At 45.7% G+C, this 23,343-nt stretch overlaps 1 protein-coding gene across 2 annotated transcripts in view; it reads left to right on the top strand.

The window, feature by feature from the left end:
* Positions 1-23,343, top strand: part of LOC147692371 (cytochrome P450 2G1-like) — a 615,414-nt gene that overhangs the window by 317,069 nt on the left and 275,002 nt on the right. For both annotated transcript variants that reach the window (XM_086938596.1, XM_086938597.1), the window contains one exon: positions 5,169-5,310. In XM_086938596.1, coding sequence (XP_086794722.1) covers positions 5,169-5,310 — 142 coding nt within the window. The remainder of the gene's footprint in view (positions 1-5,168; positions 5,311-23,343) is intronic.

Here is a 23,343-nt window from a genome sequence, read left to right on the forward strand (position 1 = left end):
GGAGAAGTCAGAGGGGCAGGCCACTGACCTCTTCGTGGAGAACCTTATCCTTGATCAACTTAAGCCTAAGGGGCTGAGCAAGTTCTTCACTGTTGAAAGAGCTCACAGAGTGCCAGGAGGCAGGCCCCGGGTCGGGGCGCCTCCTCGGCCAATAATTGCCCGAGTGCTGAACTTTCGCGACCGGGACGCTATCCTGCAGGCGGCCCGTTCGGCGGATCCCTTACAGTTTGAGAATTCGAGGATCTTGTTTTTACCGGATTTTAGCCAGGATGTCCAAAAACAGCGACAACGGTTCATTTTGATTAAAAAGAAATTGAGAGACCGGGGCATCCGGTATGCCATGATGTTTCCAGCTCGCCTTCATGTGGAACTTGAAGGGATGGCCTGGTTCTTTGACAATCCTGAGGTGGTGGCGGACTGGCTGGACAGGCTTCATCGCCCGGACAAGGAGGCTGCCGATCGTGCGGAGGCTGAGGAACAATGATGTGTTGAGTGGGGCTTGATATGGGACAATATACAGTAACTGGGGGTGGGTTGCAGGGCATTGATTATGAGCAGATTTTGGATGAGTGATTTTGGGCAGTATAGTTGATGTCTCATCAAGTTAAGTGCCGGTGGGCTGGGGGTGGGTGGGCTGGTCCGTAGGCCCTCCTCTGTGTTCTATTTTTAGATAAATAGGTATTTGGGGGTGACAGGCATACTGCTGGTTGAGGATGAGTGTGAGCTTTATGCAGGGGTGCAGGAAGGGGGGTTGGGGGGCTGAAGTTGGGGTCTGTTATTGTGTTTTTGTATGTCTTTTTGTTTTGCACGGGTGGCTTTGGCACTATATTGTTGGTTATTTTTCTCTGAATGTCCTCCGTTAAAGGTGCTATGGGGATCTCCACACTGATTTGAAATGTTAATGGGCCAGGGGACAAGATCAAGAGGGGCATGGTGAACCAATTGATTAGTAGACACTCCCCAGATGTGGTGTTGCTGCAGGAAACACATCTCATGGGTAAGGGTTGCATGACACTCCAGAGAGGGGGGTATAGGTTGGTGGCTCATGCGGGGTTCACGACTGGGTCACGAGGGGTTGGGCTTTTGATCAGGAAGGCCTTTCTACTTGCTATACAGGCTACATGGGTTGACAGTAGGGGGAGGTACGTCGGGATCTCTGGCTTGTGGGAGGGGAGAACTGTAACGTTTTTGTCTGGTTATGTTCATCCGGCCCTTCAGTCCGACACATTTCATGAACTTGGTAATATTTTTTGTCCCTGCCGGTTGGTGTGGTGGTTGTTGGTGGTGATTTTAATGCAGTGGTTGATGGTATGACTGATCGGTGCTCGGCTCGCGAGTTTTCGTCCTCTCAGAGGTGGTTGGCTGAGTTTGTGGACACCATGGGCATGGTGGATTGTTAGAGATTCAGACACCCCGACGAGGCGCACTTTATGCACATTTCTGCGGCGCACAAGTCCCTCTCTAGAATAAATAACGTTCTGGTCCCGGCGGCACAGGCCGCTTGGGTCCGGGATGTGCGTCATCTGGCTAGGGGGGTTTCAGATCCCTCCGCTGTTTGTCTCAGTCTTGATCTCGGCGGATGTAATGTCGCGCGTGTTTCCCCGATAGGCGCTTGGAGATTTAGAGACCCTGGGCCAAGAAGGAGATTGTGCGGGTGGCGGATAGGTATTTTCAGGAGAAAACGGTCCTTCGGGGGGAGTTGCTTTCGTATATCTCGGGTAAGAAAAGGGAAGTGCGCGTTGAGATGGATAGGGTGGAGTCAGATCTGCAAGCGTTGGAGTTGGAAGTGTCGCGCGCTTCCACGCCGGAGGGGTTGCACCGTTTGCGTCTTCTTACAGATGAGTACCGGTCACTGGCCAGTGACAATGCTAGATCACAGCTGCTGGACACCCAGAGTAGGATCTATGAGCATGGGGACAAGGTGGGGAAATTGATAGCTTGGTTGGAGAAGGAACAATGGGCGTCACAGCTGGTCCCGGTGCTTCGGTCCCCTGGTGCGGATAGAGTCACAGACCCGCAGGAAATTGTGGATGTCTTTGCTACTTATTATGAGGGGGTCTATTCGGCTGTGGGCCCGTATTCAGAGGCTGAGAATGCAGAAATGAATAAGGACACTCCGATGCCCTCTCTTCCGGAGGAGGACAGAGGTTTTCTCGATTCTCGCCTTACCAATGATGAGGTGGCTCAGGCAATTAGGGCGTTTAGCTCTGGTAAAGCGTTGGGCCCGAACGGGCTCCCGATTGAGCTATACAAAGTCAATGCCAACAAGCTGGCTCCCTTTTTAAGGGGTATGTTTTTGGAAAGTAGGGAGAGGGATCGGCTTCCCTAAGACCAGCGAGTGGTGAATATTATAGTCCTTCATAAGGAGGGCAAGCTGAAAACTGAGTGTTCGTCCTATCGGCCGATTTCTTTGTTGAATGCCAAACCCAATATCTGGGCAAAATTGTTGGCTAACCGTCTGGTCAAGGTGATTACCACACTGGTGCATCCGGACCAATCGGGCTTTATGCCCCACCAGAACACAGCTCTTAATTTACGAAGATTGCATGGGGTCGTTGCCGGTGCGTCGCAGATATATGAGCCGACGATATTGCTCTCCCTTTATGCCACCATGGCCTTCGACAGGGTGGAGTGGCCCTACCTTTTTGATGCCCAAGGTAAATTGGGGGTGGGCCTGGAATTTATCTCTTGGGTTCGCCTCCTGTATTCAGGTCCTCTTGCTCGAGTAGTCGTTAATAACCACAGATCTGCGGATTTTGTGCTGGGGAAGGGCATCAGGCAGGAGTGTCCTCTTTCCCCTCTGCTCTTCGCTTTGGCGCTGGAGCCGCTGGCGGCCTGAGTTCGGTGGGATAGGTCGATTAAGGGTCTTCAGTGGACGCCTGAGTGGGAGGATAAGATATCTTTATACGCTGATGATATTTTGTTGTATTTGACCTTCCCCCGGAGATTGCTTATGGCATTTTTGGACGTTTTGGAGGTGTTCGGCAGGTATTCAGGCTTTGCTATCAATTGGACTAATTCGGTTCTGTTCATTTTGAGTGGGGATCCCCCCGAAATTCCCACGCATTGGCCGGTCTGGTTGGAAACTGTAGGCTTCAAGTATTTAGGCATTTTCATATCTCTTGACCCTCGGGTTAGACATGCTAATAATTTGCTGCCTCCACTGGTTCGGCTTCGGCGGGATGTGGATCATTGGAAGGCACTTCCCCTCTCCCTTCTTGGTCGGGCTGTCTTGTTCAAAATGATGGCTCTCCCGCGCTTTTTCTATGTGATTCAGAACACTATGGACCCGGTTCCGCCATCGTATTTTAGGGAGGTCGAGTCTCTTCAGCTGCAACTTCTCTGGAAGGGGAGACCGCATATAGCATACGCGAAGTTGACACTGCCATGGTACGATGGGGGATGGCTTAACCAACATCAGGAGGCATTACTGGACGTCACAGCTGGCGGTGGTTAACCAAGCTATTTATGGGTCACTGCTCAACCCCGGCTGTATTATGGACCATGTTGAGGCTCCCGGGGGAGACCTCACCAGGGCGCTGTATGCTAGGTGGGGCGTTTTCCACTGGTGGGACCGACGGCGGTGGCAGTTCGGGTCTGGCATGAGGCGAACTGCTCCCTTGGTTGGGAGGGGAAGAATACACTGGCAACCCCCCTTTGGAACTCGGAACTATTAGGCAGCCTGTGGAAATCTAAAGGATTTGACAAGTGCGATCTCATTGGCATCTCCCGGGTGGGGGATCTGTGGGGGAAGGATGGCATCCTCCCCTTCGAGACCCAGCAAGAACGGTATCAGATGCACGGGAGTGAGAGGTTCCGTTATCTTCAGATTCGGCATGTGCTGCTGGCTAATATTCCCCCTAGGGGGGATACCCCAGAGGCATCTCCATTAGAGGATAGGGTGCGCGATGGTTACCTCCCGAGGAAAGCGATTTGTTTGATTTATAAGAAGCTAGTCAATCATGCTTATGATCCTTTGGTGGCCCTGAGAGATCAATGGTCGGCTGACGGATTGCTATTTGATGACGAGGACTGGAGGGAGGCAGTGGCCTCTCCGCGGGTTGTGGCTGTCCAGCTGAGGCTTCGCCTGGTCCAGTTAAAGATTCTACATCATAGTTATGTGACTGGCCCTCGGCTGGTGCGAATGGGTTTGGCTGATAGCGGAGAGTGCAGGAGAGGATGTGGTGAGTCGGGAACCTTTTTTCATATTTTGTGGGAGTGCCCTCACGTTCAAGCGTATTGGTCGGCTGTTCATACCAAGGTGAGAGAGGTGTGTGGTGTGGGATTTGATTTGGAAGAGAGGTGCTGTTTTTTTAATGTATGGGGACCCGACAGATCTTAACTCGCATGGGAAGGTGTGGGCAACGTTGGCATGTAGTATAACGAAGCGTAATATCGCTCAGTTGTGGGGTGCGGCTCAGCCACCCACGGTTGGGAAATGGATTGGTGCATGTTTCGAGAGCGGGCAGTGTATGTGGCAAGGGGTAGACCCAAGAAATGGGGGAAGATCTGGGGGCCCTGGAATGCTAATAGGGGGCGACATATGTACTCCCCCAATGCCAACAGATAACCCAGCAGTGTTGGAGGACCCTTGATCCCAAATGTCACTGTTATTGTTGATTTTTTCGTGTTTCAGGAGGATGTGAGCAGATTTGTGGTGCAGATTGGTGACTCTTGCACTTATTGTAAGTGTATTATTTTTATGTGTTTAATAAAAAGAGTTTTTTAAAAAAAACTCAGAATCCCGTTTCCGGCTAGACGCTCCCTTTCATGGTAGACTCTGCACTATTTGGAAATAAATAATTATGGACATTGCAATTAATTCAATAGGTTTACATTGACGAAATTTGCTAAATTGCACAGTACGTTAGAAACTGAGATAGATTTTGTGGTCTTTCTTCATATATAAATATTACCTAGTGCTCCATGTTTCACTCTTTGGAGTTGTCTTTTAGTGACAAATGCTATAATTAAACTTATTAATTGAATGCAGGTAAGTCATGTGCTAATAGCTTACTCAAGCAACTCCCAATAGTAAACTTGACAGATCCTCGATTTACTGTCCTGTAAAAGTGGTAATTGAATGTTATAGGCTTTTCTACTTAATGGTCTTAGTGGCAGCAGCATGGTGTAAGGTGAATAGTATTTCATTACGCTAATTTTTTTAGGATATGGAAGTGTTTGCCATTATATCTTCAGTCTTACAAGACCCTACTAAATATGAAGACCCAGGAACTTTCAATCCTAATCACTTCCTGAATAACGATGGTACCTTTAAGAGGAATGAGGCATTTCTTCCATTTTCCACAGGTATTCTGCTTATATTGGTGTTCTATTAATTTGTATAATATATTCATGAACATAAACAAAGTTACTTCGTTTCTGTGTGATTTAAGTAGAAGAAATGTCATGTAAATTGCTTTATTGAAATAAATGTAATTCAACACAATGACATATTATGTACCAGTTTGTCTGCTGTAGTCAGGGCATGTACACTAAGATACATGAGATATTGCATCCTCACTGAACGTAATCGGAATACTGCTAATTACCAAGCAATGCCATGGACAAACAGGGATAGGCGACCAAAAACAAAGATCCCAGCCGTGCCCCGTACCCCGTGCAGGTAAGAGCGGTGGGGCGGTGGGGCCAGGTGAGGGGGGATTTCGATGGGCAATGACGAGGGCAAATTAAGCAAATTATTATTTTTTTATCGTCCATCAAAATCCCCCCTCACCTGGCCCCACTGTCCTACCGCTCCTACGTGCATGGGCCGCGGCTAAAAGATCACTTAGCAAGTCCCTGACATCTACGGTGATGTGCAATATCATTTATAGCCTAGGTTTACAATCAACACAAGAAGAGTATCATTTAACCATTTGTCTAGTTCAGTGTGTTATATACCCTTTGTTTGATATATGCGATGGAAAACCTCCTACTTTTCATATTGAGAAAATTGCAATACACCAAGGAGTTCCATGACTAAATAGAGGAATTTGGCCAACGCCCAGTTCCTTTACAATGTCACAGAACTCACACCACTTGTCTAAGTCAGGATTTGGCACTTTCATCCTTTATTATTCATGGTCAACCAGCATCCTTCCAAGCCCCCTCTTTAATACTTTGGTCTCTTGCTCTATCTTATGAATGTGATACAGCAATCATAGAGGAACCCATTTTCAATTCACATAGTTAAAAGAAAACACAGCGTCATGCAATTTGTACTTTATTTCAGAATATATTATAAGCATTTTAAAATGTTACTTTCAAAATTGGCTGTCATCGTGCAAATGGAGTCCTACTTTCTTATAATGTATTTCAGATCTGCAATATATAATCTTAATGTGGGAAAGTTGTTGTATTTGCCTGGGGGCTGCGTTGCAGAGCGGTGTAAAAAGGGGCGTGGCCTCATTGCACCTCTCTGCAACGCAGCCCCCTGGCCCATACTGGAGGTTCCTGGCGGGCTAGTTGGCCCCAGGGGACTCCTACTATTCAAGGGGAATTAGTTGCCCTTCTGCAAACACACCAGGGGGCTGGGTTGCAGAGAGGTGTAATGAGGCCTCGCCCCTTTTTACACCTCTCTGCAACGTAGACCCCTGGCGCATACTGGAGGTTCCTGGTGGGCTAGTTGGCCCCCAGGGACCCCCAGTATTCAAAGGGAATTAGTTCCCCCTCTGCAAACGCACCAGAGGGCTGCGTTGCAGAGAGGTGTAATGAGGCCACGACCCTTTTTACACCTCTCTGCAAGGCAGTCCCCTGGCACATACTGGATGTTCTTGGTGGGCTAGTTGGCCCCCAGGGACCCCTAGTATTCAAGGGGAATTAGATCCCCCTCTGCAAACATGCCAGGGGGCTGCGTTGCAGTTAGGTGTAATGAGGCCACGCCTCTCTTTACACCTCTCTGCAATGCAGCCCCCTGGCGCATACTGGAGGTTCTTGGTGGGATAGTTGCCCCCAGGGACCCCTAGTATTCAAGGGGAATAGATTCCCGCTCTGCAAATGCACCAGGGGGCTGCGTTGCAGAGAGGTGTAATGAGACCTCATCCTTTTTTACACCCCTCTCCAACGTAGACCCCTGGCACATACTGAAGGTTCCTGGTGGGCTAGTTGGCCCCCAGGGACCCCTACTGTTCAAGGGGAATTAGTTCCCCCTCTGCAAACGTGCCAGGGGTCTGCGTTGCAGTTAGGTGTAATGAGGCCATGCCCCTCTTTACACCTCTCTGCAACGCAGCCCCCTGGCGCATACAGGAGGTTCTTGGTGGGCTAGTTGGCCCCCAGGGACCCCAGTATGCAAGGGGACTTAATCCCCCAACTTAGAACCTTCTACGGGGCGTGTTTGTGCAGTGATGAAGGTAGGGGGCGGGGTTTGAGGCGATGTGTGTGAAAACATGCCCTGTGGCGCGTTTTAAGCTGGGGAATTAATTCCTCTTAAATCCAGAGGTCCCCTAGGGGCCAACTAGCCCACCAGGTACCTCCAGTAAGCGCCACGGAGCTGCGTTGCAGAGTGTTGTAAAAAGGGGGAGTGGCCTCTGAACACCTCTCTGCAACGCAGCTCCCTGGTGCATACTGGAGGTACCTGGTGGACTAGTTGACCCACAATGACCTCAGGATTGAAGAGTAATTAATTCCCCAACTGAAAACGCACCACAGGGCATGTTTGCACACATGTCACCTCAGGCCCCGCCCCCTTCCTTCACTATTGAGCAAATTATTCCTCTAAAATCAGGCAAACTACGAATTCCGATTCACTCACTTGTTATCAGGAGATACCTCAGTGCTGCATCTTTCAGCCCACTACTGATCCTGAAAAGTAATTCTAACCTTACTTACAGTAACTTGAATTTCCCTCCATAGGCTAACATTGACTGGTTTCACTTGGAAATTCTTCTAAGTGTGGAGTTTTGGAACTTTAAAACATCCTTCTAAAATCAGCCGAACTATAAATTCCGATTTACTCACCTGTTATCAGGAGAGACCTCAGTGCTGCATCTTTTAGCCCACTACTGTCACTGAGATGTCATCAGTGATGTCACTGACCATGTAATGAATGATGTAATATGTGACATCATCAGCAGTGGATTGCGGGTGCGCTAGATATAGTTAGTACAACTAACTATATTGGAGGAATTTCAATGGTTTTGTACAAGTGAAATGTCCAGCTAACTATAACACCCCTAAAACCTATAGTTTTTTCAGTGAATTTCTAAGGTTTTTTAAATGCTAATTCCTATCTATATCAGACCTGAAACCCATGTTTTTTTCAGTGAATTTCAAAGGTTTTTTAAATGCTAATTGCTAACTATATCAGGCCTGAAACCTATGGTTTTTTTTGTGAATATATATATTTACTGAAAAAAACATAGGTTTCAGGGACGTTATAGTTAGTTAGAAATTTCACTTGTACAAAACCAGAGAAATGTGGCCGTTATAGTTAGTTGAGCTAACTATAACCAGTGTCGCCCGCAATGCAATGCTGATGTCGCAGGGATTCCATGCTCAGACAGAACTGTGCATAGAGGCTTGGAACCTCAGTGAATTAGGGTGTTCCAAAACTCACCTTAGTACCCAAAAATCCCCCTACCAGACTAGCAATCAGTGTCTCGTTGGTAATCATAAACTCCCAATGCTTAGACAAACAAGAACATGGACTTAGTACATCTCAGGTAACGTGGAACACATGAACACTCTTTCGTTATACAATCATTTCAATCCAGAACAAGGAGTAAAAGAAGACACGTACATATTTGAAATGTTTATTTACTAATGCAGTGTTCTCAAACGCAGTATCTTAGCTAATACAAGCAAACATATTATAAGAAACAAAGTAATCAGCATAGTCACTAGTCCATAGAACACAAACGGTGACAGCATGGTATTATGCTAAAATGAATAGGGTTTGACAAAACCTAATTCTCACACTCCCTAGCTAGTATATCATATTATATCTAAGAAGGTCTCTTTGGGTTTTAGCAGAGCGGCCCCATACCTCAAGATCCTAGTGGTAAGGGATCACATCATCATCAACCAGCTCTTCTGCATGCGAAGCACCATCAAGTGTGTCTGTATGCTCTCGTGCAAAGCAATATAAAATGCGCCTAAAGCCAGAACTTGGCTGCAGCTGCATGTATGTTATGTCTAGGAACGTGCAAAGATTAGTGCTCACAACAACCACTGTGTTGAGATATCCTTGAAGGATTCAGCACTCACTGTACAGACACAGCTCGCCAAGCAGGGCTGATATCAGTGTAACAACATATTATTCTCGTATGTATCAAAAACATTCTAGTAGCTCAAAGCTAAAGCAACAAATATGTGTAGCGTGCTGCAAAAGCAGCAGAAAGGTAAAATGGTGTTTAAACTCCTAAAAAGCTCATGCTAACTTAACACAGCATTCAGGCTATATGTATGTATATATCACCCTCCCTTGATCCGAGCATGTATCAGATAAGATAAGAAAAGGGACTCAATTGTTGAAAGCAGAGTTCAATTAAACGTTCAGTTCGAAATCGAGTAGGTGAGGAAAAATAATTTCGTCCGCCCAAACATCCAAAATCTCACCAGCATGACATTGTAATGTCCACTGTTAGTAAAGCCAATAGGTCTGATTAAAAAAAATTGTCCATCATAATTTTGTAAACATTTTGAGAGAAAGAAAAAATCATGACATCAAAGGCCTCAATAGGAGTCAGCCTAAAACTGAGTATGCGAAATAGGCAGCAATCGCTTCCAAAAGGAAGTCACTGTTATCATACGAAAATAACTCAGCCATCCAATTTGATAGTCAGAAAGAATATACATGCTCTTCAATTACTGGAGCCTCTAGTACCATCATAGGACAACTCGGTGGGTTCTCAATGAAGCTGTGTGCCAAGAAATCTTGCGCCGCTAAGAATATATTCCAACGACCCAGAACTCCATGCATCGCTGCAAAGGCCATAATCCCTCCATCTGAACAAAGCAATTCATGAGTAACTAAGGGACTCATGAGATGATTATAATCCACTTCAGGAGACACCAAATTGCATAGACACAAATCCAGGGCCCAGTTGAAATCACAGCTCAGGCAATGAAACACAGGCTGGGCACAGGTGAAATAGGAAAATCGAAACGATAATCCATACGATGCACTTAAGGTGGCAAGGGGCAGCGCACCATAGTATTCAAGCATCTTGTTGCGAAAAAGATGCTTGAACTTGCATTAGGATCAGCGTACTCCAATGCAAGCATCAGAGTACGAAGCTCTGCTAATTGTGCGGTGCAGTCCACTAGAGTCTGCGTGTGCACGACTCTGGACTTGAACTCATCATTCACCATGGCACCTACCACAATAGCACAAGAGGAAACATAGGCGTGTTTAGAACCATGCGCAACCTGCGCCGAACCATCAGTGTATATGATGCAATGGAAATCCTCCAAAGGCTGCATAGCCAAAGGTGCAGGATGAACTAACTCATATTGCAAAAACTCTTGCAACCGTAAGGAGCTATAAAAAATTAACGTGACATCCGGAGACGCCAATGATGCAGCCCATTGTATCCACCGAGGGTGCAAAGCTTTAGAATTCGGTACACTGGCTTTCGTAACTGCTTCCAAAGCAGGACACGGGGTAACAAGCAACATGCGTTTTCCCCGTGACAGAGCGCGTTCCTTTAGAATTGCCATCTGCACAGCCGTCAAAACTTTCTCCACAGTGGAAAATCGCATTTCAGCCAAAGTGTACAAGTGTGACTTGCAAGCAATAGGTACTGTATCTCCTTCGTTAAAAGTAAGGTAGGTGAAACCCACCGTCCCTGGGATGACACTTATCACCAGGATGGTGTGATTGTCACAAGTCAATAAGTATTTAGAAGCGAGCAGATCAGCCTGCAAAGCTTGCAGCATAGCCGAGTGCTCAGGCAGCCAGTTCAATTTTGTAAAATTTGGTTGTATCAAAGCATACAAGGGCTTGATACACTGGGCATATTCAGGAATGTATGTCCTCCCAAAATTTAAAAATCTCAGCAAAGACTGTAATTTTTTCAGAGTTGTCGGAGCGCGCAATTGTGCGCATTTCTCCAAGAAGTGAGGAGCAAATCCTCGACCTTCAGCGTTGAGCTCATAGCCCAGGAACAACACTGTGTACTCTGCAATGTGCAATTTTTCAAAGTTGAATTTGTAAACGAAGTCCGCAAAGCTACAAATTAAGTGGTCAACTCGACACAGCTGCTCCCACAGTTCGTCATCCGTGAGATAAATGTCATCCACATATGAACAAGCATCCGGGTCAACCCTCTGTAAGAGAGAGACTGTGCGGGCAGCAAACATTCCAGGACTATTCTTATAGCCCATCGGTAAACGTTTGGAATGTTCATGTACACCACCGCAAGTAAAGGAGGTCCATTGGGAACTCAGACCATCCAAATGGTGGGCATAAAAACCGTTGGAAATGTCAAGCGTGGTTTTAAACCGCTAACGCACGAGACTATCCACTAAAGCAGAGCTGTGAGTATTCTGTACTGCACAGGTAGAGCAATGCGAGTTTAAATGCTGGTAATCCAATACCTAACGATATGAACCGTCAGGCTTGGTCACAGTAAAAAGAGGGTTATTCATTGGTGACACACAAGTTTCAATAACACCCTGGTATTCTAATTGTTCAAGGATTTCCACAACGGAAGCCTTCGCTTCGCGCTTTAAGTGATATTGAGGTTGAGGCTGAGGCATAGACTGCAAAGGAATCTCGTGGTGAGGCGAAAATGTATCCCATCCACAGTGAGTACGGTACAGAGCCGGCGCAAGGGCCTTAGCCCACTCTTCTGCAAAATTCTGCGCATGCTCCTTCGAGACTGTGTGCGCGAAACTAGGGAGGGTTATCTCATCCCCTCTCGGACCTGCGAGCACAAAAGGTGGGGGCCAGTCAGCCTCCACTAACAAAATGCCATAGGTATTCGTAAGATTCTCCCAAAATACGCCTTCTATGGTACGTTGAATGTCACCTTCAATGAATAAGACTATTTCTTAGAGTCTATCAGGGGGAGCTACTCTAGTGTCAGCTGTCTCCACAACAACATAACGATCATTCGCTGTCACCTTCAATAGTGGACGCAGGGCCTCTCGCACCATGGTAATCTCTGCCGCGCTGTCCAGAAAGGTCAGTGCACATGTCAGATTCCGAAGCTGGGTTCTCACTATCTGTGGCATATCTGTGTGCTGCTAAAGCAGTGACTTTCTTTTTCTGAAACTGGGGTCTCTTCGGTGTAGAATCGTCCTGCTTGCCTTTATCGTCTTTCAGGCGGGGCTGGTCGCGTCCTTGCTGGCCAACCCGACCCCTGCCTCCTCCTACACCACCGGACGAAAAGGCCGATGACTCCTGAAAAGAACGAGGAGAGCGTTGGTCAGAAACCTGAAAACGATCAGGTGATTTTATCATCGCGCGATCGCGCCTGTCATAAACACGTTCTGTGGGCGTAGGCAATGGAGACGCAGGACGAGATTCCTGTTTCTGTTGTTGTTGTTGTTGCTTTCCCTGTTTCAGTTTTTTAGGCCAATTTTGTTTTTTGGACTTGGGCTGGTCGTCGGTTTCCGACTTCTGCCTTTGGGGTTGTTTTTTCTCTTTAGTTGAAAAAGGCTTGAGACCCGTACTATTGCGGCGCACGGTTTTATAAGCCACCACAACAATCCTCGTCAACTGTCGGGGTTTTTCGGCATCAGGAATCGCCTGCAAAGCATTGGCAACCGGAAGTTCACCACATCCCCCTTGACATTAGCAAGTATGAGATCGGAAACCACATCAAAGGTGCCACAGAGACGCATACCCAATTCAACCGCAGCCTCATCCTGCTCATCCTGAACACGTTTAAGGACCGTCGGCAGGACAGTCATAGACGGAGTGCCATAACACCTTGTGTAGACCACCGCAAACGTTTTTCCCCAGGTCTCACAGTCACCGATTTCGGGGGTCAAGTCCTTCGGTAAGCTAATTGTCAGAATCCTGTGTTTCTCACCAGGAGACGTGTTAGGAAATACTGCTTCCAATTGGTCAAACTTTTCGGCAAGCCAGAAAGGGAATTCATCCTGTTCTTGGGGGCGATTGCCCATCACAGTGTTGACCTTAACAGGACTGAGCTTCATTCCGCCCTGTCCGGCAGGAAGCGCCGCACCACCCGGGGCCCCGCCCGGGAGATTACGGGTAATGTATTGCACTAACGACCTAATCACGCTAATTGCAAATACATGTAGTCGTCTAAACTCAGCTACGTTACATGCTCCGTGCAGAGGATGAGGCTGAAATCCAGCCAAAACAGGCCAAGTTGCGCCTGGAATGGACAAAGGACCTAACCTCGGAGCTGCTAAAGTATGGGGTAGGGTGCCATTAAACCAAACTCGATGCTGCCAAGTATCAATAGGAATCTCCTGTGCCCTATATGGTGCATATTCTGCTGGCACAGCTGTGGGAGTTTACATGTTGAACACACAAGTATTTGCATTCATAGCTCAGAAGGTCACCCATGAGTAGAAAATCTCATACTGGTAAGCCACCTCTGCACTCACTACCACTATCACGGCCATACCATCTTCAGGGACATTGTAAATCTGCAAATGATTGCGCACCGCAATGCGGCTATGTTGCGCAATGTCCACCGCAACCATAGTGACGCAGAAAGAAAAAAGGTACAAAGGAAACTTTGTAGCACAACTGGGTAGTAACTCAATGAAACCGTTTTAGAAAGATTCAAGCTTGAAAGCACCTATACGCATACAGGTAGGTTTGTCCGACACCACTGTAAACCGGAAACAATAGTGAAGGTGTTAAGGACTGAATGATGTACTACTCAAGTATCATGCAATAAGACCACCAAAGATTGGGCGCCATGTCGCAGGGATTCCGTGCTCAGACAGAACTGGCCATAGAGGCTTGGAACCTCAGTGATTTAGGGTGTGCCAAAACTCACCTTAGTACCCAAAAATCCCCTACCAGACTAGCAATCAGTGTCTCATTGGTCATCATAAACCTCCAATGCTTAGACAAACCAGAACATGGACTTAGTACACCTCAGGTAACGTGGAACACATGAACATTCTTTCGTTATACAATCATTTCAATCCAGAACTAGGTGTAAAAGAGGACACGTGCATATTTGAAATGTTTATTCACTAATGCAGTGCTCTCAAATTCAGTATCTTAGCTAATACAAGCAAACATATTATAAGAAACAAAGTAAACAGCATAGTCACTAGTCCATAGAACACAAACTGTGACAGCATGGTATTATGCTAAAATGAATAGGGTTTGACAAAACCTAATTCTCACCCTCCCTAGCTAGTATATCATATTATATCTAAGAAGGTCTCTTTGGGTTTTAGCAGAGCGGCCCCATACCTCAAGATCCTAGTGGTAAGGGATCACATCATCAGCAACCAGCTCTTCTGCATGCGAAGGACCATCAAGTTTGTTTGTATGCTCTTGTGCAAAGCAATATAAAACGCGCCTAAAGCCTGACCTTGGCTTCAGCTGCATGTATGTTATGTCTAGGAATGTGTGAAGATCAGTGCTCACAACAACCACTGTGTTGAGATTAAGTATGGGCGAAATTTGCAAATTTGCGTTCCGCGAATTTGCGCGAAATCGAATTCGCAATCTGCAAAATCCACGATTCATGCGAATTTGCGGATTTTTATTTTTTGTGCGTACGCGGGTTTTTTTGCGCGTTCGCTGGGTTTTTTGCGTGTTCGCAGGGCTTTTTGCGTGTTCACTGGCTGCTTGCATGGCGAAGTTACCCATGCGGTCGTGTATGGGCACAGCACCCTCAGGTTCACCATTGTCACCCTCTGGTTCATCACTGCCACCCTCTGGTTCACCCCTGCCACCCTCTGGTTCACCATGGACACCCTCTGGTCCTCAGCACTGTCACCCTCTGGTTCACCACTGCCACCCTCTGGTTCACGACTGCCACCCTCTGGTTCATCACAGCACCTCTGGTTCACCAGTGCCACCCTCTGGTTAACCACAGCCACCCTCTGGTTCAGCACTGCCACCCTCTAGTTCACCTCTGCCACCCTCTGGTTCACCCCTGCCACCCTCTGGTCCACCACTGCCACCCTCTGCTTCATCACAGCACCCTCTGGTTCACCCCTGCCACCTTTTGGTACAGCACTGTCACCCTCTGGTTCACCACTGCCACCCTCTGGTTCATGACTGCCACCCTCTGGTTCATCACAGCACCTCTGGTTCACCCCTGCCACCCTCTGGTACAGCACTCTCACCCTCTGGTGCACCACTTCCACCCTCTGGTTAACCACTGTCACCCTCTGGTTCAGCATTGCCACCCTCTGGTTCACCACTGCCATCCTCTGGTTCACCCATGCCACCCTCTGGTTCACCACTGCCAACCTCTGGTTCATCACAGCACCCTCTGGTTCACCCCTGCCACCCTCAGGTACAGAACTGTCGCCCTCTGGTTCACCACTGCCACCCTCTGGTTCACGACTGTCACCCTCTGGTTCATCACAGCACCTCTGGTTCACCACTGCCACCCTCTGGTTAACCATTGTCACCCTCTGGTTCAGCACTGCCACCCTCTGGTTCACCCATGCCACCCTCTGGTTCACTACTGCCACCCTCTGGTTCACCCCTGCCCCCATCTGGTTCATCACTGCCACCCTCTGGTTTACCCCTGCCACCCTCTGGTTCAGCACTGCCACCCTCTGGTTCAGCACTTTCACCCTCTGGTTCACCCCTGCCACCCTCTGGTTCATCACTGTCACCCTCTGGTTCATCACTGCCACCCTCTGGTTCACCACTCCCACCCTCTACCGAGACCTTTTGTGGCGCAGCGGCAGCACAAAAGATGCGCCATGGTGCTGGATATTAACAACGTGACGCATCTTAGAGATGCGTAGTGTTGTAAATCCCTGTGCCATCAGGGGGCGTTCCGGCGCAGGGGAGGGCGTTCCTGCGCAGGAACGCCTCCTAAAAGTGGCTAAGTGAAATCTACAAGAATTCACTAGGGTCACTTTTAGGCCAATGCTGCGTCAAAAGCCTGCACCTGCTTGAAGCAGACGCAAGGCTTGATGCAGCATTGGGGAGAAAGGGCCCCCCAGAGCATTGTTGGAGCTGCGTCGCAAGCTCGACGCAGCTCCAGAAATGCGCTGCTTTTACGGCACATATGCATGACTCATCTGTGCCGTTTTTGCCACATGGTGCGCCGCATTTTAAATGCGGCGCACCATGGGTGGCGGAGCTGCGGCGCACAATACCTGGCGCATCCCTGGGGATCCGCCAGTTATTGTAAATCTGCCCTTCTGCCCTCTGTTAGACTCGTTTTTCCCTTGTTTTTCTGCCCCTGTGCCCTCTGTTAGACTCGTTTTTCCTTTGTTTTTCTGCCCTTCTGCCCCCTGTTAGACTCGTTTTTTTTGCCCTTCTGCCCTCTGTTAGACTCATTTTTTCCCTTGTTTTTGTGCCCTTCTGCCCTCTGTTAGACTTGTTTTTCCCTTTTTTCTGCCCTTCTGCCCTTTGTTAGACTGCTTTTTGTGCCTTTCTGCACTCTGCATCACCACATAATTACTCAGCGCTACCCCAGCATCAATCAGCACCACCACATTATCACTCAGCACCACCACATTATCACTGAGCACCACCACAGCACCACTCAGCGCCAACACAGCATCACTCAGCGCCACTACAGCATCACTTAGTGCCACCACATTATCACTCAGCACCACCACAGCACCACTTAGCACGACCACAGCATCACTCAGCACCACCACATCATCACTCAGCACCACCACAGCACCAATCAGCACCACCACAGCACCACTCAGCACCACCACAGCATCACTCAGCACCACCACAGCATCACTCAGCACCACCACATTATCACTCAGCACCACCACAGCACCACTCAGCACCACCACAGCATCACTCAGCACCACCACAGCATCACTCAGCACCACCACAGCACCACTCAGCACCACACACATTATCGCTCAGCACAATCCCAGTATCACTCAGCACCACAACAGCACCACTCAGCATCCCCACAGCACCACTCAGCACCCCCACAGCACCACCCCAGCATCAATCTTCGCAACCATTCAGCAACAACTGGTTCAAATATGTTCTCTCAATGTTTCAAACTTCATTACAAATGTCACAAAAAGATGTTAATATTTCACTTCTGTTCTTGGATTTTCGTCACAATAAAATACACTGTATATAATCTTCACAAAAGTTATTTACAAAAGTTTAAGCTATTGCCATTATAAATTAAAATCACTTTTATTTAAGTATTAATTATTAAAAAAAATTAAAAGCCATTGTAATTTGTAATATCAATACAGCTAAGTCACGTAAATGCAAAACATGTTGCATTACAAATGCTATAGGTGTCACATTTGCCAAAGTTATAACTATTGGGATTGTAAATGACAAAGCTATTAATTTAGCTATTTTCAAAACCAACACATAAATAAAAAAAAAATGTGTTTACAAGACCAATAGCTCAAACTTTCCTAATGCGAGACCTATTGCATTGCAAATGCTTGTTTTTATATCTGTCAGTGCTTCCTGTTGAGGTTTAATTTACGTGACAGGCGCCTCATTGCCTACTTGTAACTCTTCTCTGACCCTGCTTCAAGGGTCAGAGCAGGGTCAGAGAATAGTTGCAAGTAGGCAACGAGGCGCCAGGAAGCACTTACAGGCTTACAGCACCAGGTGCCCAAGTTGAAGTTAATTTCTTTGTAACCCTTTTTTAAAAGGTTAAGAAAATTTGCTTCAACGTTTGCACCTGCTGCTGTAACCCTGTAAGTGCTTGGCTGAAAATTCGTCCCCGCTGATTCGTGGATTTTACCGCGAATTCGCGAGATTCGCGGATCGCGAAATCGCGGAAAATCCACAAATTCCGCGAGCGGAACGAATTTTCAGCCCATGCTTAGTTGAGATATCCTTGAAGGTTTCAGCACTCACTGTTCAGACACAGCTCGCCAAGCAAGGCTGATATCAGTGTAACAACATATTATTCTCGTATGAATCAAAAACATTCTACTAGGCTCAAAGCTAAAGCAACAACTATGTGTCGTGTGCAAAAGCAGCAGAATGGTAAAATGGCGTTTAAGCTCCTAAAAAGCTCATGCTATAACACAGCATTCAGGCTATATATATCTATATATCAATATTACATCATTCAAGACATGGTCAGTGACATCAGTGATGACATCTCAAATGACATCATCCATTGACTGTGTGTTTCTGTAAAGTTTGAATGTTTTTTATATATATGGGCCAAAGTGTATGGAAAAATGAGTGGGTGTTTAACTGTCTGAATAGATGATTTAGTAGGTGTGTGACTGACTGTATAAGTGAGTTATTCAACATGTCTCACTGAATTCATGGGTTAGTGACTAAACTGTGTGAACATCTGTATCAGTCTGTCTGTTGGTGTGTAAGCGGTTGCATGGATTGGTGAGTAGCTACATAAATGTCTATACAGGTTATTGATTACTTGTCTGAGTATCTGTATAGGTGCCTGGGTGACTGTGTGGGTGGGTGGGGTGTGTGACTCACTACTTGGATGTGTGAGTGGGTGATTCACTGTGTATATGGGTTCAAGAGTGCATCTGTGAGGGGCTGTATGGGTGGGTGATTGTGTGTATGGGTGTGGTGGTGAGTGAATGGATGTCTCAGTGGTGCATGTGTAAATAACTACATATGTGAAAGGCAGTATATGTGAGTGTTGGAGTATATAAATGACTATATGTGAGAGTGAGTGATTGTGAGAGTGGGTGTATGGATTAGTGTGTGCTTGTATCAATGATTGTAAAAGGGAGTAAGTATGTGTTAATATCTGTATGAACAAGTTAGGTGGTGTGTGTATACCTGTACACGTGAGTAAATCTATGCATGATTGACTAGATGTTTGAGTACTTCTATGTATGAATGGTGATGTGTGAGTGTCTGTTTAGGTGTATGAGTGCAAATGATAGTGCTGTATTGATAAGTGATTGCATGTATGAATGACTGTATGGGTGAATGAGCGGACATGTGTGTAGACCTAGGAATCAGTGAGTGGGTATGTAGTAACTGGCATTGGTGTGTCTATGGTTTCGAAAATGGTAGTCTGTATTTTCGAGTGGGTGTATCAATTGTTATATTTAGGGTATGAGGATGTGCATCAGATTATCATCTGGATGATGTCATCAGTGATATCATCAGTGATGTCACTGACCATGTCATAAATGATGTAATATATGATGTCATAATCAGTGCTTTCCAGTGGTGCGAGTTATAGTTAGCTAAACTAACATAACAGCTGAATTTTTCCGCTTTTGTATGAGTAAAATGTCCAACTAACTATAACGTCCCTGAAACCTATGTTTTTTTTGGTGAATTATTATGGTTTTTTAAAAGCTAATTTCCAACCATAAGGTCCCTGAAACTTTATTTTTTTTTAGTGAATTGCAAAGGTTTTTTTTTTTGTTCAAATCATTTTTATTGATCAAGAAAAGAAGAGAAAGTAAATGCAAACAATAATACATACAAGCATTGGTCTTTCCGTGCTGAATTATAGTAAAGTAAAATGCCAAAATAAGGTGAATACAAATACAAATACAGATCCACATAGCTCGTGGAGGGCAGATGGCCGATTATGAGTAGAGTACCTACATGTGATTTGAGATTGAATACCAATGTTATACAATTAGGAGTAGGTCCTAATTCATGACAGCATTCTCAGTGACGATGTCAGCATAGAAGACAGTAAAACGAGCTTATGCGGTCAAAAGGAATAAAATATACAAAGGTTAACCATATGTTGTGTTCTCATTTACTGTGCTCTTATGTTTATAGCTTATGACGCCACAAGGTAGCTCAACACCTATTACCTAACACCTTGACATTTAGCTTGGTCCATTAGTAGTAGTCGCACTAGTAGCCTGCCACTGGGTTCAGTTGTGGTGGCAATTCTATTCTGACTTAACGAGTAATAAATGACCTACGGCGGAACAAAAGAGAAGGAGGAAGCATCAAGAGCAGTCCAGAAATTTTTGTTATTTACGTGCCATGGGGAAGAGTGCAGAGCAGAGTTATCTGTCCCTCTAATGCATGAAAGCCATTCTTTCCACATAGCAAATGAAACCTCAGAGGCACTCTTCCATTTGCAAAAAAACAACTTTGCACGCAAGTGTAAGTAGTAGATCAAGTAGCTGACGATCATGGTCTCTAATAATATCGGGTCAATGGCACCCAGAATTATGTAGATAAATTCCCTCTTTGGCTTAATCTTAGATATGTGCTCAATATAGTCAAAGACTTTAGACCAGTATTTGTGAAGTAAGGGACAGTGGAATAGCATGTGTGGTAGATCTCTCTCAGTTAGGGAGCAATTCCAGCATGTGGGGGTGTCTCTTAGATTAAGCTTAAATAATTTTTGGGGGGTCCAGAAAACCCTGTTAATTAGCATATATTTGATTTGGGAAAGGATCGGGGACACCTTGTGTGTAAGGGCTGAAGCATGAATCTTATCCCAGTTAAGGTCTATGCCCGTAGTATTAGGTTCTTCTTCCCACCTAACCTCGTTACGTCTTTGTGGTTTGCCTAGTGCTGGTGAGAGCATTTTGTACACCTTCGAGACAAAGTGACCTGTATTCTGGAGGCGTGGGAGTAGTGATTTCAACTAAGGATCTGAGAGTGTAAACAAGCGTGTGGATAAGGCTGTTTTCAACTTTAGGAATGCATAGAAGTCAATTGGCTGGAGGCAATGTTTAGTCTGAATCGTAGAGAACTGCAATGGCAGGTGACCGTCGTATAGGTCTGAGACCATGTTGTTGCCCTTAACTGACCAGTGTTCCCAAAAGGGTGATGTTCCATTAATCTTGATGTGTGGGTTGCGCCAAAGGGATGACAAAGCAGTTTTTTTTTACCTGTAATCCAGAGTTATGGGTTTGGTCTAGTCTAAGAAGTGCTCTTCTGGTGTTAAGCATAATGTATTTGGAGTGTGTAAGATGTGACAGGTCCATGGAAAGTATCGCTGGGAGAGGAGCTTTGCCTGTGATGGAACTCTCTATTGCAATCCACAGTGGTGTATAACATGAGCCCTCATTAAACCAACATGCCCCTTGCTTGCACAGAAAATCAAATTGATAGTTCCTAAAGTTGGGTAGACCCATGTCACCTTTTATCTTAGGTAGTTGTAATTTTTTCATAGATATCCTGGGCTTCTTTCCCTGCCATAAGAAAGTACTGAATAACTTGTCTATTTTTTGTAGAAAGTCCTCTGATAAAGTCATAGGGAGCATGCTTGCCATGTAGTTAATTAGGGGAGTGACCATCAGTTTCAATGTCTCCGCTCTTCCCTACCACAATAAGTACTTAGGAGACCACCCCTCTAGGAGCTTATTTACTTTCTTTATGAGTTGTTCTTCATTAATTTTTAGTGTCGTAATTAGATCTTTTTCAAATTCTAGGCCCAAGTACTTGAAACTCTTCGGTTGCCAGGTGAGTCCTGAGTTAACTAATATGTCCTTACCACTCATATTGTTTAAAAGCTTGACCTCAGTCTTATCCTTGTTTAAGGAATAACCAGACACGTCAGAGAATTCCTCGATCGTGGACAGCAAGGCAGGTATTGCTTTATCAGCCTGTTCACTTAGGACTAATACATCATCTGCATAAGCTGTGAGTTTTATAATGCATTTGTTAAATGGAATTCCTGGAATGTTATCATTGCTTCGGATTTGATACAGGAAGGGTTCAATAACCAAGAGGAATAAGGAGGGAGATAAGGGGCACCCTTGCCTAGTTCCTTGTTCTAATTTAAACGGAGAGAAAAAGCTCCACCAGCCCTTACCCTTGCAGTAGGACAGGCATATAGCGACATTACCATTTTAGTGAAAAAAGAACCTAGTTCAAATTTGTGCAGGTCTGCTTCCAAATATGTCCAGTCCACTTTATCAAATGCCTTCTCTGCGTCGAGTGTTATCGCAGTAGTGGGCGTTGATAGGGATTTTGCCTTTTCAATGACATGCACTAGGATTCTAGTATTATCACTTGATAACCTGTTTTTCAGGAAGCCCGCTTGTGATGGATGAATTAGGGACGGAAGGACTTTCTGGATGCATTGTGCCAATATTGAAGCCAAGAGCTTGCAGTCTAAGTTTATTAGTGAGATGGGTCTATAGTTCTTTGGGAGCTTAGAATCTTTCCCTTCTTTTGGTGTTACGGCAATAACCGCCTCAGCCAGTGTCCCTTTTACCTCACCTGTTTTGCCAATCTCATGAATCATATTTAAAATTGGCGATGTGAGCGTTAGGGAGAAACATTTAAAAAACTTTGCGGTGAACCCGTCAGGGCTGGGGGCCTTCCCACATTTAAGTAATTTGATCGCACATGTGACCTCCGTCTCTGATATCGGCTTATTTAGTGTCTCTTGTTCTGACATGGTAAGTGTTGGTAGTTCACACTTAGTAAGGTAATTCTCCACCCTTTCCTTTTTCACATTATTGTTTTTGGCATATAGTTTCTTATAAAAATCTTTGAACAATTCCGCGATTTTAATGGGGTCTGAATTGGGCATTCCTTTGTCATTTATCAGGGAGTTGATTGTGTTTTTTTATATTTTAAATTTAAGGTAGGCTGCTAGTCCTTTCCCTGCCTTATTAGAATCGCAAATTTTAAACCGTTTCCTTCTGTCCAACCAAACTCCTGCTCTCTCACTTATTAATTTGTTGTAGGCATACTTCTGGTTTGTTAAGTTATTGAGCGACTCAGCAGATCTATTTTTCAGATATTCATTTTGGAGTTTCGAAATATCTTTTTCTAGCTTCAAGAGAGCAGCATTATCGTTCTTATTTATCGCAGACGTTATTTTTATGATGAGTCCCCTTATGTTGCTTTTTAGAGCTTCCCACCTGATGGAGTCAGTGGTGTCGCCCTCTTTATTGATTATTAAATATTCTTTGATGGCGGTTTCTATGGTATCTCTGTGCTTCTCTTCATTTAGGATGGCGTCGTTGAGGCGCCACATTGATTGACGGAGTATTGGTTTAACGTTTGATATAGTTAGTGAGATGCATGAGTGGTCTGAGACGAGCCTTAGTTCAATGCTTGTGTTCTCGATCCTAGCTACGGCGTTTATAGTGATGAATAAATAGTCGATTCGTGAAAATGAATCATGTGGAGGGGAGTAAAAAGAGTAGTCTCTGCCATCGGGGTTTTGTAGCCACCATGTATCTATCATGTTAAATCTACTGCATAGTCTAGTGAAGTCTTTATGGGCCTTGCTGGGACGGAAATTACATTTAGAATCCCTATCTAAGGCAGGGTCGAACGGAAGGTTGAAATCACCTGCCAGAATATGGATAGCTGAGTCC

The sequence above is a fragment of the Lissotriton vulgaris genome, chromosome 9 (genome assembly GCF_964263255.1).
Source record: "Lissotriton vulgaris chromosome 9, aLisVul1.2, whole genome shotgun sequence".
Lineage (NCBI taxonomy): Eukaryota > Metazoa > Chordata > Amphibia > Caudata > Salamandridae > Lissotriton > Lissotriton vulgaris.